Source organism: Oncorhynchus tshawytscha, linkage group LG19 (genome assembly GCF_018296145.1).
Source record: "Oncorhynchus tshawytscha isolate Ot180627B linkage group LG19, Otsh_v2.0, whole genome shotgun sequence".
Taxonomy (NCBI): Eukaryota; Metazoa; Chordata; class Actinopteri; order Salmoniformes; family Salmonidae; genus Oncorhynchus; species Oncorhynchus tshawytscha.
Genome location: NC_056447.1, coordinates 58,124,244 through 58,139,054, shown reverse-complemented (window position 1 = coordinate 58,139,054; position 14,811 = coordinate 58,124,244). Strand labels below are relative to the sequence as shown.

Sequence of the window (14,811 nt, the reverse complement as noted above, 5' to 3'; positions counted from 1 at the left end):
ACCATTTAATGGAGACAGGTACCATTTAATGGAGACAGGTACCATTTAATGGAGACAGGTTCCATTTAATGGAGACAGGTACCATTTAATGGAGACAGGTACCATTTAATGGAGACAGGTACCATTTAATGGAGACAGGTACCATTTAATGGAGACAGGTACCATTTAATGGAGACAGGTACCATTTAATGGAGACAGGTACCATTAACGGAGACAGGTACCATTTAATGGAGACAGGTACCATTAACGGAGACAGGTACCATTAACGGAGACAGGTACCATTTAATGGAGACAGGTACCATTTAATGGAGACAGGTACCATTTAATGGAGACAGGTACCATTTAATGGAGACAGGTACCATTTAATGGAGACAGGTACCATTTAATGGAGACAGGTACCATTTAATGGAGACAGGTACCATTAACATAGACAGGTACCATTTAATGGAGACAGGTACCATTTAATGGAGACAGGTACCATTTAATGGAGACAGGTACCATTTAATGGAGACAGGTTCCATTTAATGGAGACAGGTACCATTTAATGGAGACAGGTACCATTTAATGGAGACAGGTACCATTAATGGAGACAGGTACCATTAACGGAGACAGGTACCATTTAATGGAGACAGGTACCATTAACATAGACAGGTACCATTAATGGAGACAGGTACCATTTAATGGAGACAGGTACCATTAACATAGACAGGTACCATTAATGGAGACAGGTACCATTTAATGGAGACAGGTACCATTTAATGGAGACAGGTACCATTTAATGGAGACAGGTACCATTTAATGGAGACAGGTACCATTTAACGGAGACATTTAATGGAGACAGGTACCATTTAACCATTTAATGGAGACAGGTACCATTTAATGGAGACAGGTACCATTTAATGGAGACAGGTACCATTTAATGGAGACAGGTACCATTTAATGGAGACAGGTACCATTAACATAGACAGGTACCATTTAATGGAGACAGGTACCATTTAAATGGAGACAGGTACCATTTAACGGAGACATTTAATGGAGACAGGTACCATTTAATGGAGACAGGTACCATTTAATGGAGACAGGTACCATTAACATAGACAGGTACCATTAACGGAGACAGGTACCATTAATGGAGACAGGTACCATTAATGGAGACAGGTACCATTAACGGAGACAGGTACCATTTAATGGAGACAGGTACCATTTAATGGAGACAGGTACCATTTAATGGAGACAGGTACCATTTAATGGAGACAGGTACCATTTAATGGAGGCAGGTACCATTTAATGGAGACAGGTACCATAAACATAGACAGGTACCAGTAACGGAGACAGGTACCATTTAATGGAGACAGGTACCATTTAATGGAGACAGGTACCATAAACATAGACAGGTACCATTAATGGAGACAGGTACCATTTAATGGAGACAGGTACCATTTAATGGAGACAGGTACCATTAACGGAGACAGGTACCATTTAATGGAGACAGGTACCATTAACGGAGACAGGTACCATTTAATGGAGACAGGTACCATTTAATGGAGACAGGTACCATTTAATGGAGACAGGTACCATTTAATGGAGACAGGTACCATTTAATGGAGACAGGTACCATTTAATGGAGACAGGTACCATTTAATGGAGACAGGTACCATTTAATGGAGACAGGTACCATTAACGGAGACAGGTACCATTTAATGGAGACAGGTACCATTTAATGGAGACAGGTACCATTTAATGGAGACAGGTACCATAAACATAGACAGGTACCATTAATGGAGACAGGTACCATTTAATGGAGACAGGTACCATTTAATGGAGACAGGTACCATTAACGGAGACAGGTACCATTTAATGGAGACAGGTACCATTAACGGAGACAGGTACCATTTAATGGAGACAGGTACCATTAACGGAGACAGGTACCATTTAATGGAGACAGGTACCATTTAATGGAGACAGGTACCATTTAATGGAGACAGGTACCATTTAATGGAGACAGGTACCATTTAATGGAGACAGGTACCATTTAATGGAGACAGGTACCATTTAATGGAGACAGGTACCATTTAATGGAGACAGGTACCATTTAATGGAGACAGGTACCATTTAATGGAGACAGGTACCATTTAATGGAGACAGGTACCATTTAATGGAGACAGGTACCATTTAATGGAGACAGGTACCATTTAATGGAGACAGGTACCATTTAATGGAGACAGGTACCATTTAATGGAGACAGGTACCATTTAATGGAGACAGGTACCATTTAATGGAGACAGGTACCATTATAATGGAGACAGGTACCATATTAATACCATTAATGGAGACAGGTACCATTTAATGGAGACAGGTACCATTTAACGGAGACATTTAATGGAGACAGGTACCATTAACGGAGACAGGTACCATTTAATGGAGACAGGTACCATTTAAATGGAGACAGGTACCATTTAACGGAGACATTTAATGGAGACAGGTACCATTAACATAGACAGGCACCATTTAATGGAGACAGGAGACAGGTACCATTTAATGGAGACAGGTACCATTTAATGGAGACAGGTACCATTTAATGAGAGACAGGTACCATTTAATGGAGACAGGTACCATTAATGGAGACAGGTACCATTTAATGGAGACAGGTACCATTTAATGGAGACAGGTACCATTTAATGGAGACAGGTACCATTTAATGGAGACAGGTACCATTAATGGAGACAGGTACCATTTAATGGAGACAGGTACCATTTAATGGAGACAGGTACCATTAACATAGACAGGTACCATTTAATGGAGACAGGTACCATTTAATGGAGACAGGTACCATTTAATGGAGACAGGTACCATTTAATGGAGACAGGTTCCATTTAATGGAGACAGGTACCATTTAATGGAGACAGGTACCATTTAATGGAGACAGGTACCATTTAATGGAGACAGGTACCATTAACGGAGACAGGTACCATTTAATGGAGACAGGTACCATTAACATAGACAGGTACCATTAATGGAGACAGGTACCATTAACATAGACAGGTACCATTAATGGAGACAGGTACCATTTAATGGAGACAGGTACCATTTAATGGAGACAGGTACCATTTAATGGAGACAGGTACCATTTAATGGAGACAGGTACCATTTAACGGAGACATTTAATGGAGACAGGTACCATTAACATAGACAGGTACCATTTAATGGAGACAGGTACCATTTAATGGAGACAGGTACCATTTAATGGAGACAGGTACCATTTAATGGAGACAGGTACCATTTAATGGAGACAGGTACCATTTAATGGAGACATTTAAGGTACCATTAACATAGACAGGTACCATTTAATGGAGACAGGTACCATTTAAATGGAGACAGGTACCATTTAACGGAGACATTTAATGGAGACAGGTACCATTTAATGGAGACAGGTACCATTTAATGGAGACAGGTACCATTAACATAGACAGGTACCATTAATGGAGACAGGTACCATTAACGGAGACAGGTACCATTTAATGGAGACAGGTACCATTTAATGGAGACAGGTACCATTTAATGGAGACAGGTACCATTTAATGGAGACAGGTACCATTTAATGGAGACAGGTACCATTTAATGGAGGCAGGTACCATTTAATGGAGACAGGTACCATAAACATAGACAGGTACCAGTAACGGAGACAGGTACCATTTAATGGAGACAGGTACCATTTAATGGAGACAGGTACCATTTAATGGAGACAGGTACCATTTAATGGAGACAGGTACCATAAACATAGACAGGTACCATTAATGGAGACAGGTACCATTTAATGGAGACAGGTACCATTTAATGGAGACAGGTACCATTAACGGAGACAGGTACCATTTAATGGAGACAGGTACCATTAACGGAGACAGGTACCATTAACGGAGACAGGTACCATTTAATGGAGACAGGTACCATTTAATGGAGACAGGTACCATTTAATGGAGACAGGTACCATTTAATGGAGACAGGTACCATTTAATGGAGACAGGTACCATTTAATGGAGACAGGTACCATTTAATGGAGACAGGTACCATTTAATGGAGACAGGTTCCATTTAATGGAGACAGGTTCCATTTAATGGAGACAGGTACCATTTAATGGAGACAGGTACCATTTAATGGAGACAGGTACCATTTAATGGAGACAGGTACCATTAACATAGACAGGTACCATTTAATGGAGACAGGTACCATTTAATGGAGACAGGTACCATTTAATGGAGACAGGTACCATTTAATGGAGACAGGTTCCATTTAATGGAGACAGGTACCATTTAATGGAGACAGGTACCATTTAATGGAGACAGGTACCATTTAATGGAGACAGGTACCATTTAATGGAGACAGGTACCATTTAATGGAGACAGGTACCATTAACGGAGACAGGTACCATTTAATGGAGACAGGTACCATTAACGGAGACAGGTACCATTAACGGAGACAGGTACCATTTAATGGAGACAGGTACCATTTAATGGAGACAGGTACCATTTAATGGAGACAGGTACCATTTAATGGAGACAGGTACCATTTAATGGAGACAGGTACCATTTAATGGAGACAGGTACCATTTAATGGAGACAGGTACCATTAACATAGACAGGTACCATTTAATGGAGACAGGTACCATTTAATGGAGACAGGTACCATTTAATGGAGACAGGTACCATTTAATGGAGACAGGTTCCATTTAATGGAGACAGGTACCATTTAATGGAGACAGGTACCATTTAATGGAGACAGGTACCATTTAATGGAGACAGGTACCATTAATGGAGACAGGTACCATTAACGGAGACAGGTACCATTTAATGGAGACAGGTACCATTAACATAGACAGGTACCATTAATGGAGACAGGTACCATTTAATGGAGACAGGTACCATTAACATAGACAGGTACCATTAATGGAGACAGGTACCATTTAATGGAGACAGGTACCATTTAATGGAGACAGGTACCATTTAATGGAGACAGGTACCATTTAATGGAGACAGGTACCATTTAATGGAGACAGGTACCATTTAACGGAGACAGGTACCATTAACATAGACAGGTACCATTTAATGGAGACAGGTACCATTTAATGGAGACAGGTACCATTTAATGGAGACAGGTACCATTTAATGGAGACAGGTACCATTTAATGGAGACAGGTACCATTTAATGGAGACAGGTACCATTAACATAGACAGGTACCATTTAATGGAGACAGGTACCATTTAAATGGAGACAGGTACCATTTAACGGAGACATTTAATGGAGACAGGTACCATTTAATGGAGACAGGTACCATTTAATGGAGACAGGTACCATTAACATAGACAGGTACCATTAACGGAGACAGGTACCATTAATGGAGACAGGTACCATTAACGGAGACAGGTACCATTTAATGGAGACAGGTACCATTTAATGGAGACAGGTACCATTTAATGGAGACAGGTACCATTTAATGGAGACAGGTACCATTTAATGGAGGCAGGTACCATTTAATGGAGACAGGTACCATAAACATAGACAGGTACCAGTAACGGAGACAGGTACCATTTAATGGAGACAGGTACCATTTAATGGAGACAGGTACCATTTAATGGAGACAGGTACCATAAACATAGACAGGTACCATTAATGGAGACAGGTACCATTTAATGGAGACAGGTACCATTTAATGGAGACAGGTACCATTAACGGAGACAGGTACCATTTAATGGAGACAGGTACCATTAACGGAGACAGGTACCATTAACGGAGACAGGTACCATTTAATGGAGACAGGTACCATTTAATGGAGACAGGTACCATTTAATGGAGACAGGTACCATTTAATGGAGACAGGTACCATTTAATGGAGACAGGTACCATTTAATGGAGACAGGTACCATTTAATGGAGACAGGTACCATTTAATGGAGACAGGTTCCATTTAATGGAGACAGGTTCCATTTAATGGAGACAGGTACCATTTAATGGAGACAGGTACCATTAATGCTTATAGCAACAAACACAAGTTGATATATTTGCTGTGTCACAGTAATGTCACTTAAGCATTTATGAAATGCTTACTCACTGATAATCCATAGGTTAGGAATGTGTTATGAAGTGAAGATATGGTGAAGTATTTCATCTGGTATGGTAATGAATGAATGGTTATGAATGTGTTATGAAGTGAAGATATGAAGTATTTCATCTGGTATGGTAATGAATGAATGGTTATGAATGTGTTATGAAGTGAAGATATGGTGAAGTATTTCATCTGGTATGGTAATGAATGAATGGTTATGAATGTGTTATGAAGTGAAGATATAGTGAAGTATTTCATCTGGTATGGTAAGACAGGTGGGTCAATGTTTTCTTACCCAGTGTTGACTGGTTGTTGCTTGGCGACAGAGTAGTTGCTGATTGGTTGTTTGTGGCAGTTGTAGGTGGACAGCAAGCTGCAGGATTGGCCAGTGAAGGAGAAGGTGGGACTGTATCTACACAGAATAGATAGGTTCATAACATATGATTTATGATGATGTCCTGTAGGATCAGTTTGGTTTCTAATGTCTTTATGAGAATCCTAAAACAATACTCTATACATCGTGTTTAGATCGTAAAGTCTGTTACAAACACATGGTGCCCATCTTTAGTCAGTCCAATAACTAACAATAACTAAATAAGCCTCAGAGATAGCTAGTCCTTTCTACCACTAAATACTGCCCATCTAGCAATCCGAAGAGGGATGTATATGTCTGTGTGTCTCTGACCTTGACGCGTGGAGATGGTGGATCGAGGAGCAGAGGCCATCCTAGATGATCCCTCTGCAGACCTGGACCAGAGGGGTATGAAAACATACTGTGAGAGGAGAAGGGAGATGGAATGGAATAGAATAGAAGGGAATAGAATAGGATGGAATGGAATAGAATAGAATGGAATAGAATAGGATGGAATGGAATAGAATAGAATGGAATAGAATAGAATAGAATGGAATAGAATGGAATAGAATGGAATAGAATAGAATAGAATGGAATAGAATAGAAGGGAATGGAATAGAATAGAATGGAATAGAATGGAATAGAATAGAATGGAATAGAATGGAATGGAATAGAATAGAATAGAATGGAATAGAATAGAAGGGAATAGAATAAAATAGAATGGAATGGAATAGAATAGAAGGGAATATAATAGAATGGAATAAAATAGAATGGAATAAAATAGAATGGAATAAAATAGAATGGAAGAGAATGGAATAGAATGGAATGGAATAGAAGGGAATGGAATAGAATAGAATGGAATAGAAGGGAATGGAATAGAAGGGAATGGAATAGAAGGGAATGGAATGGAATAGAAGGGAATGGAATGGAATGGAATAGAATAGAAGGGAATAGAATAGAATAGAATGGAATAGAAGGGAATGGAATAGAATAGAATGGAATAGAAGGGAATGGAATAGAAGGGAATGGAATGGAATAGAAGGGAATGGAATGGAATGGAATAGAATAGAAGGGAATAGAATAGAATAAAATAGAAGGGAATGGAATAGAATGGAATAGAAGGGAATGGAATAGAAGGGAATGGAATAGAAGGAAATGGAATGGAAGAGAATGGAATGGAATGGAAGGGAATGGAATGGAATGGAATGGAATAGAAGGGAATGGAATGGAAGGGAATGGAATAGAAGGGAATGGAATAGAAGGGAATGGAATAGAATGGAATGGAATAGAATGGAATGGAATAGAAGGGAAGGGAATGGAATAGAAGGGAATGGAATAGAAGGGAATGGAATAGAAGGGAATAGAATAGAAGGGAATAGAATAGAATAGAATAAAATAGAAGGGAATGGAATAGAAGGGAATGGAATAGAATAGAATGGAATAGAAGGGAATGGATTAGAAGGGAATGGAATATAATGGAATGGAATGGAATGGAATAGAAGGGAATGGAAGGGAATGGAAAAGAAGGGAATGGAATAGAAGGGAATGGAATGGAATGGAAGAGAAGGGAATGGAATAGAATGGAATAGAAGGGAATGGAATAGAAGGGAATGGAAGGGAATAGAATAGAATGGAATAGAAGGGAATAGAAGGGAATGGAATGGACGAGAATGGAATGGAATGGAATGGAATAGAAGGGAATGGAATAGAAGGGAATGGAAGAGAAGGGAAGGGAATAGAATAGAATGGAATAGAAGGGAATAGAAGGGAATGGAATGGACGAGAATGGAATGGAATGGAATGGAATAGAAGGGAATGGAATAGAAGGGAATGGAATGGAAGAGAAGGGAATGGAATAGAATGGAATAGAAGGGAATGGAATAGAAGGGAATGGAATAGAAGGGAATGGAATGGAAGATAATGGAATAGAAGGGAATGGACTAGAAGGGAATAGAAGGGAATGGAATATAAGGGAATGGAAGGGAATGGAATAGAAGGGAATTGAATAGAAGGGAATGGAAGGGAATGGAATAGAAGGGAATGGAATAGAAGGGAATGGAATGGAAGAGAATGGAATGGAATGGAATGGAATAGAAGGGAATGGAATGGAAGGGAATGGAATAGAAGGGAATGGAATAGAAGGGAATGGAATGGAATTGAAGAGAAGGGAATGGAATAGAAGGGAATTGGAATAGAAGGGAATTGGAATAGAAGGGAATGGGAATAGAAGGGAATTGGAATAGAAGGGGATGAAAGAGAATGGAATACAATGGAATAGAAGGGAATTCCTAGCAGATGGCATCAGATGGGGAGGGGCATAGATATTGCACAATCATCACATGTGATAGAATAGTAATGAATGCTGAAATGTCACCTTTGTACTTTGTATAGTTGATTTAATGGTCTCCAGAATGATGTGCTCATGTTGGTGTTTAATGGCTGTTTTTAAGTGGTGAAACACGATACACATTTCCACTATGGGTGGACAATAAAGTGTTTGTCATTCTACTTCACATCACATGAGTGTGTTCAAACAATAAACCAGTTACCCATGGTCTTGGAGAGACTGTCCTGTCATCTAACAGTAAACCATTGTCTTGGAGAGACTGTCCTATCATCTAACAGTAAACCATTGTCTTGGAGAGACTGTCCTGTCATCTAACAGTAAACCATTGTCTTGGAGAGACTGTCCTGTCATCTAACAATAAACCATTGTCTTGGAGAGACTGTCATACACATTTCCACTATGGGTGGACAATAAAGTGTTTGTCATTCTAAAGTAATCATACAGAGTTTTGAATATGAGACTAGTGGATTCGGTTGTACAGTGTTGGTGCTGGGTTGAAAGTGGTTTGTACCTTTCACCCTACCTACTTTCAGAATACATTTGCCAGTATAGGCCTACTTCATGGAATGTTCCAGACTGAGCAACCAAGTCAACAGTAGAAATGAGTCATGACCTCTTGAGACACAGCCTGGGAAACACCCTAATTACCAACTTAAAGTACGGAGTAGAGTAGGGAATGAGAGTAGGGAATGAAAAAATAAAAGAGAGAGAGAGAGAGAGAAAGGTAGAGGAAGAAAGGTAGAGGGAGAGCATACCATGGACAGAGTGGTGGACAGAGTGGTGGACAGAGTGGTGGACAGAAAGTGACCGAAGCAGTGAAGAGGAGCATCCAAGAGACATACAGGGAGCAGGAAGCTACATAGCTACATAGCTACATAGCTACAGAGGACATAAGAGACATACAGGGAGCAGGAAGCTACATAGCTACATAGCTACAGAGGACATAAGAGACATACAGGGAGCAGGAAGCTACATAGCTACAGAGGACATAAGAGACATACAGGGAGCAGGAAGCTACATAGCTACAGAGGACATAAGAGACATACAGGGAGCAGAATGCTACATAGCTACAGAGGACATAAGAGACATACAGGGAGCAGGAAGCTACATAGCTACAGAGGACATAAGAGACATACAGGGAGCAGGAAGCTACATAGCTACAGAGGACATAAGAGACATACAGGGAGCAGGAAGCTACATAGCTACAGTGGACATAAGAGACATACAGGGATCAGGAAGATACATAGCTACAGAGGCCATAAGAGACATACAGGGAGCAGGAAGCAACATAGCTACAGAGGACATAAGAGACATACAGGGAGCAGGAATCTACATAGCTACAGAGGACATAAGAGACATACAGGGAGCAGGAATCTACATAGCTACAGTGGACATAAGAGACATACAGGGAGCAGGAATCTATATAGCTACAGAGGCCATAAGAGACATACAGGGAGCAGGAAGCTACATAGCTACATAGCTACATAGCTACAGAGGACATAAGAGACATACAGGGAGCAGGAAGCTACATAGCTACAGAGGACATAAGAGACATACAGGGATCAGGAAGATACATAGCTACAGAGGACATAAGAGACATACAGGGAGCAGGAAGCTACATAGCTACATAGGAAAATAATAGCAATATTACTCACATGGCTACAGAAGGCAGAGAGTACACAGGAGAAACGCAAAGGAGAGAGGAGTGAAACTGGTTTGTGTGTGATGTAGGATGTAGTGTGCATGCAGCCCTGAGACATGGCTGGTGACTCCTGTGTGGTCATGTTTCAGGGCTACGGGGATATGGTTGATGTATCTGGATGCGGTCATGTCACGACTTCCGCTGAAGTTGTTCCCTCTCCTTGTTCGGGCGGCGTTCGGTGGTCGTCGTCACCAGCTGCCACCGATCCATGTTTCTGTTTTCCATTCGTTATGTCTTGATTGTTCACACCTGGTTCCCATTACGTTATTATTATTTCCCTATTTAACCCTCTGGTTCCCGTTATGTGTTGTGTGTGATTGTTCCTGGTTTTGTGTTAGTCTTTTGTGTTAGGGTTTGTTATCCCTGCGTGGATTTATTGGCTGATAAATGTTTCAGAGTAAAGTCCGTTATTTGACTCAGTTCTGTGTCCTGCGCCTGACTCCGTCCTCACCTTTGCAGGACTGACACTCGACAGGTCATGTTTCAGGGCTACGGGGATATGGTTGATGTATCTGGTGGTCATACGTACACGTCTTTCTCACTGACGTCCCCTCTGTGGTGCAGTGTCAACACATAGAGTACGGACATGGAGATGACACTGAAGGTCATGACGACGACCAGAGCCAGAATGGTTCCCTGCATGAACCTGTGACTGATGCAGCCCTGCTCTGGAGTCGCACTCTGTAAGGACATCGAAACACAGGTTTGACATTTTAAATGCTGGTTTTCCAGGTGGAGGGAGAGAGAGAGAGAGAGAGAGAGGAGGGCTTCTGTACTGGTGTTCATGTGTAGGGAAACATCTACCTTATTCCCAGGTTTCACTGTCTTCCTCTTCAGGGGACCACTTCCTGTCCTGCTGAACTGGCTCCCTGATTGGCTGGAGACAGAGACAGGAATAATTTTTAAAAATCACCCACCAAATACATTCGGTATGTCAAATAATTTAAAATACTGGACCAGAGCTTGATTACCAATGGAATTGTACCAATAGGTATAATCAGGTGCTCCTCTTAGAATGTATTTAACATGTAAAGGTGTGTCCTACCTGGTGGTGCCTCCGCTGACGGTACTCTTCATGCTGTCCAGACGGCGGAGTTTGGCCAGCTTCCTGCTCCAGCGCTCCAGCTCATCTATACGAGTCTCCAGGTTGTCAGTCAATTTACACAGCTCCTTCACTGCACCGACGTTCTCCATGAAGATACAGTCCTAGAGAGAGAGACAGAGAGAGAGGGGAGAGACGGGGGGTGAGGGACAGAGGGAGGGGGGTGAGTGAGGGAGGGAGGGAGGGGGTGAGGGAGGGAGGGAGGGAGGGGGGGGTGAGTGAGGGAGGGAGGGAGGGGGGTGAGTGAGGGAGGGAGGGAGGGAGGGGGTGAGGGAGGAGGGAGGGAGGGAGGGGGAGTGAGGGAGGGAGGGGGGTGGAGGGAGGGGGGAGGAGTGAGGGAGGGAGGGGGAAAGTGAGTGAGGGAGGGGGAAAGTGAGTGAGGGAGGGGGAAAGAGTGAGAGAGGGAGGGGGAGACAGTGAGGGAAGGAGGGTGCGGGAAGGGGAGAGAGTGAGGGAAGGAAAGAGAGGGAGAAGGAGGCGGGAGAGAGGGGTGGAGGGCAAAGGAGCGAGGGAGTGGGGGAGAGAGAGGTAGGGGAGGGATGAAGAGAGGAAGAGAGGGGGAGGCAGGGAGATGGGGAGTAAGAGAGAGAGAGAGGGGGAGTAAGAGAGAGAGAGAGAGAGAGAGGGGAGAGAGAGGGAGAGAGGAGAGAGAGGGAGAGAGGAAGAGAGAGGGAGAGAGGAAGAGAGAGGGGGTAGAGAGAGGAGAGAGGAAGAGAGAGGGGGAGAGAGGAAGAGAGAGGGGGAGAGAGGGGGAGAGAGAGGAGAGAGGAAGAGAGAGAGGGGAGAGAGGAAGAGAGAGGGGGAGAGAGGAAGAGAGAGGGGAGAGAGAGGGAGAGAGGAAGAGAGAGGGAGAGAGGAAGAGAGAGGGGGAGAGGAAGAGAGAGGGGGAGAGAGAGGGAGAGAGGAAGAGAGAGGGGGAGAGAGAGGGAGAGAGGAAGAGAGAGGGGAGAGGGAAGAGAGATATTTTTAGATAGAGGGAGAGAGGAAGAGAGAGGGGGAGAGAGAGGGAGAGAGGAAGAGAGAGAGGGAGAGAGAGGAAGAGAGAGGGGGAGAGAGGGTGGGAGAGGAAGAGAGAGGGGGAGAGAGGAAGAGAGAGGGGGAGAGAGGAAGAGAGAGGGGGAGAGAGAGGGGAGAGAGGAAGAGAGAGGGAGAGAGGAAGAGAGAGGGGAGAGGAAGAAGAGGGGGAGAGAGAGGGAGAGAGGAAGAGAGAGGGGAGAGAGATTTGAAGAGAGAGGAAGAGAGAGGGGGAGAGGAAGAGAGAGGGGGGAGAGAGAGGGAGAGAGGAAGAGAGAGGGGGAGAGAGAGGGAGAGAGGAAGAGAGAGGGGGAGAGGGAAGGGAGAGGAAGAGAGAGGGGGAGAGAGAGGGAGAGAGGAAGAGAGAGGGGGAGAGGAAGAGAGAGGGGGGAGAGAGGGAGAGAGGAAGAGAGAGGGGGAGAGAGAGGGAGAGAGGAAGAGAGAGGGGGAGAGAGGGTGGGAGAGGAAGAGAGAGGGGAGAGAGGAAAGAGAGGGGGAGAGAGGAAGAGAGAGAGGGAGAGAGAGGGAGAGAAAGAGAGAGGGAGATTTAAAGAGAGAGGGGAGATATTAAAGAGAGGGGAGAGAGAGGGAGAGAGGAAGAGAGAGGGGGAGAGAGAGGGAGAGAGGAAGAGAGAGGGGGAGAGGAAGAGAGAGGGGGAGAGAGAGGGAGAGAGGAAGAGAGAGGGGGAGATAGAGGGAGAGAGGAAGAGAGAGGGGGAGAGAGGGTGGGAGAGGAAGAGAGAGGGGGAGAGAGGGTGGGAGAGGAAGAGAGAGGGGGAGAGAGAGGGAGAGAGGAAGAGAGAGGGGGGAGAGAGAGGGGGAGAGAGGAAGAGAGAGGGGAGAGAGAGAGAGAGAGAGAGGGGGGGAGAGAGAGAGAGAGGGGGAGAGGAAGAGAGAGGGGGAGAGAGGGGGAGAGAGAGGGAGAGGAAGAGAGAGGGGAGAGAGAGGGAGAGAGGAAGAGAGAGGGGGAGAGAGAGGGGGGAGGCACAGAAGTCAATGTCTGTTGCAAATTCCGGAAACTTTTCCAGAGTTCTCGGCTCCTTAGACTTCCAGTTTCTAAGGAGGTAGAAAACAGTACTCCTGGTTGCTGTGTGTGTGCGTGTGTGTGTGTGTGTGTGTGTGTGTGCTACCTTGTTGACCACCAGAAGTTTAGGGATGGTCTCTCCATTGGAACAGATGATGTCTCCTCCCTCCTTCACGGCTTCAGGCAGAATCTGCTGCACGTCCTGAGCAATCACTCCTGGATAACACAACACCTTACTGTAAACTCCTATCACTCCTGGATAATACAACACCTTACTGTAAACTCCTATCACTCCTGGATAATACAACACCTTACTGTAAACTCCTATCACTCCTGGATAATACAACACCTTACTGTAAACTCCTATCACTCCTGGATAACACAACACCTTATTGTAAACTCTTATCACTCCTGGATAACACAACACCTTACTGTAAACTCCTATCACTCCTGGATAATACAACACCTTACTGTAAACTCCTATCACTCCTGGATAATACAACACCTTACTGTAAACTCCTATCACTCCTGGATAATACAACACCTTACTGTAAACTCCTATCACTCCTGGATAACACAACACCTTACTGTAAACTCCTATCACTCCTGGATAATACAACACCTTACTGTAAACTCCTATCACTCCTGGATAATACAACACCTTACTGTAAACTCCTATCACTCCTGGATAATACAACACCTTACTGTAAACTCTTATCACTCCTGGATAACACAACACCTTACTGTAAACTCCTATCACTCCTGGATAATACAACACCTTACTGTAAACTCCTGTCACTCCTGGATAATACAACACCTTACTGTAAACTCCTATCACTCCTGGATAATACAACACCTTACTGTAAACTCCTGTCACTCCTGGATAATACAACACCTTACTGTAAACTCCTATCACTCCTGGATAATACAACACCTTACTGTAAACTCCTATCACTCCTGGATAATACAACACCTTACTGTAAACTCCTATCGAGAGTCTCCTATAGAGACAGACAATATGGGGAAGCAGGATGTATAGAGACAGACAATATGGGGAAGCAGGATGTATAGAGGTAGAGACAGACAATATGGGGAAGCAGGATGTATAGAGGTAGAGACAGACAATATGGGGAAGCAGGATGTATAGAGGTAGGGACACTATGGAGAAGCAGGA

The 14,811-nt window shown here is 43.6% G+C and overlaps 1 protein-coding gene across 1 annotated transcript in view; it reads right to left on the bottom strand.

Moving 5' to 3' along the window:
• The window catches only part of LOC112239282 (myelin regulatory factor), a 101,871-nt gene that overhangs the window by 13,968 nt on the left and 73,092 nt on the right, over positions 1 to 14,811 (bottom strand). Inside the window, 6 exon segments of the mRNA XM_042301988.1 lie at positions 6,392 to 6,508; positions 6,782 to 6,843; positions 11,027 to 11,178; positions 11,302 to 11,374; positions 11,543 to 11,703; positions 13,744 to 13,853. Of these exon segments, the coding sequence (XP_042157922.1) occupies positions 6,392 to 6,508; positions 6,782 to 6,843; positions 11,027 to 11,178; positions 11,302 to 11,374; positions 11,543 to 11,703; positions 13,744 to 13,853 (675 nt within the window).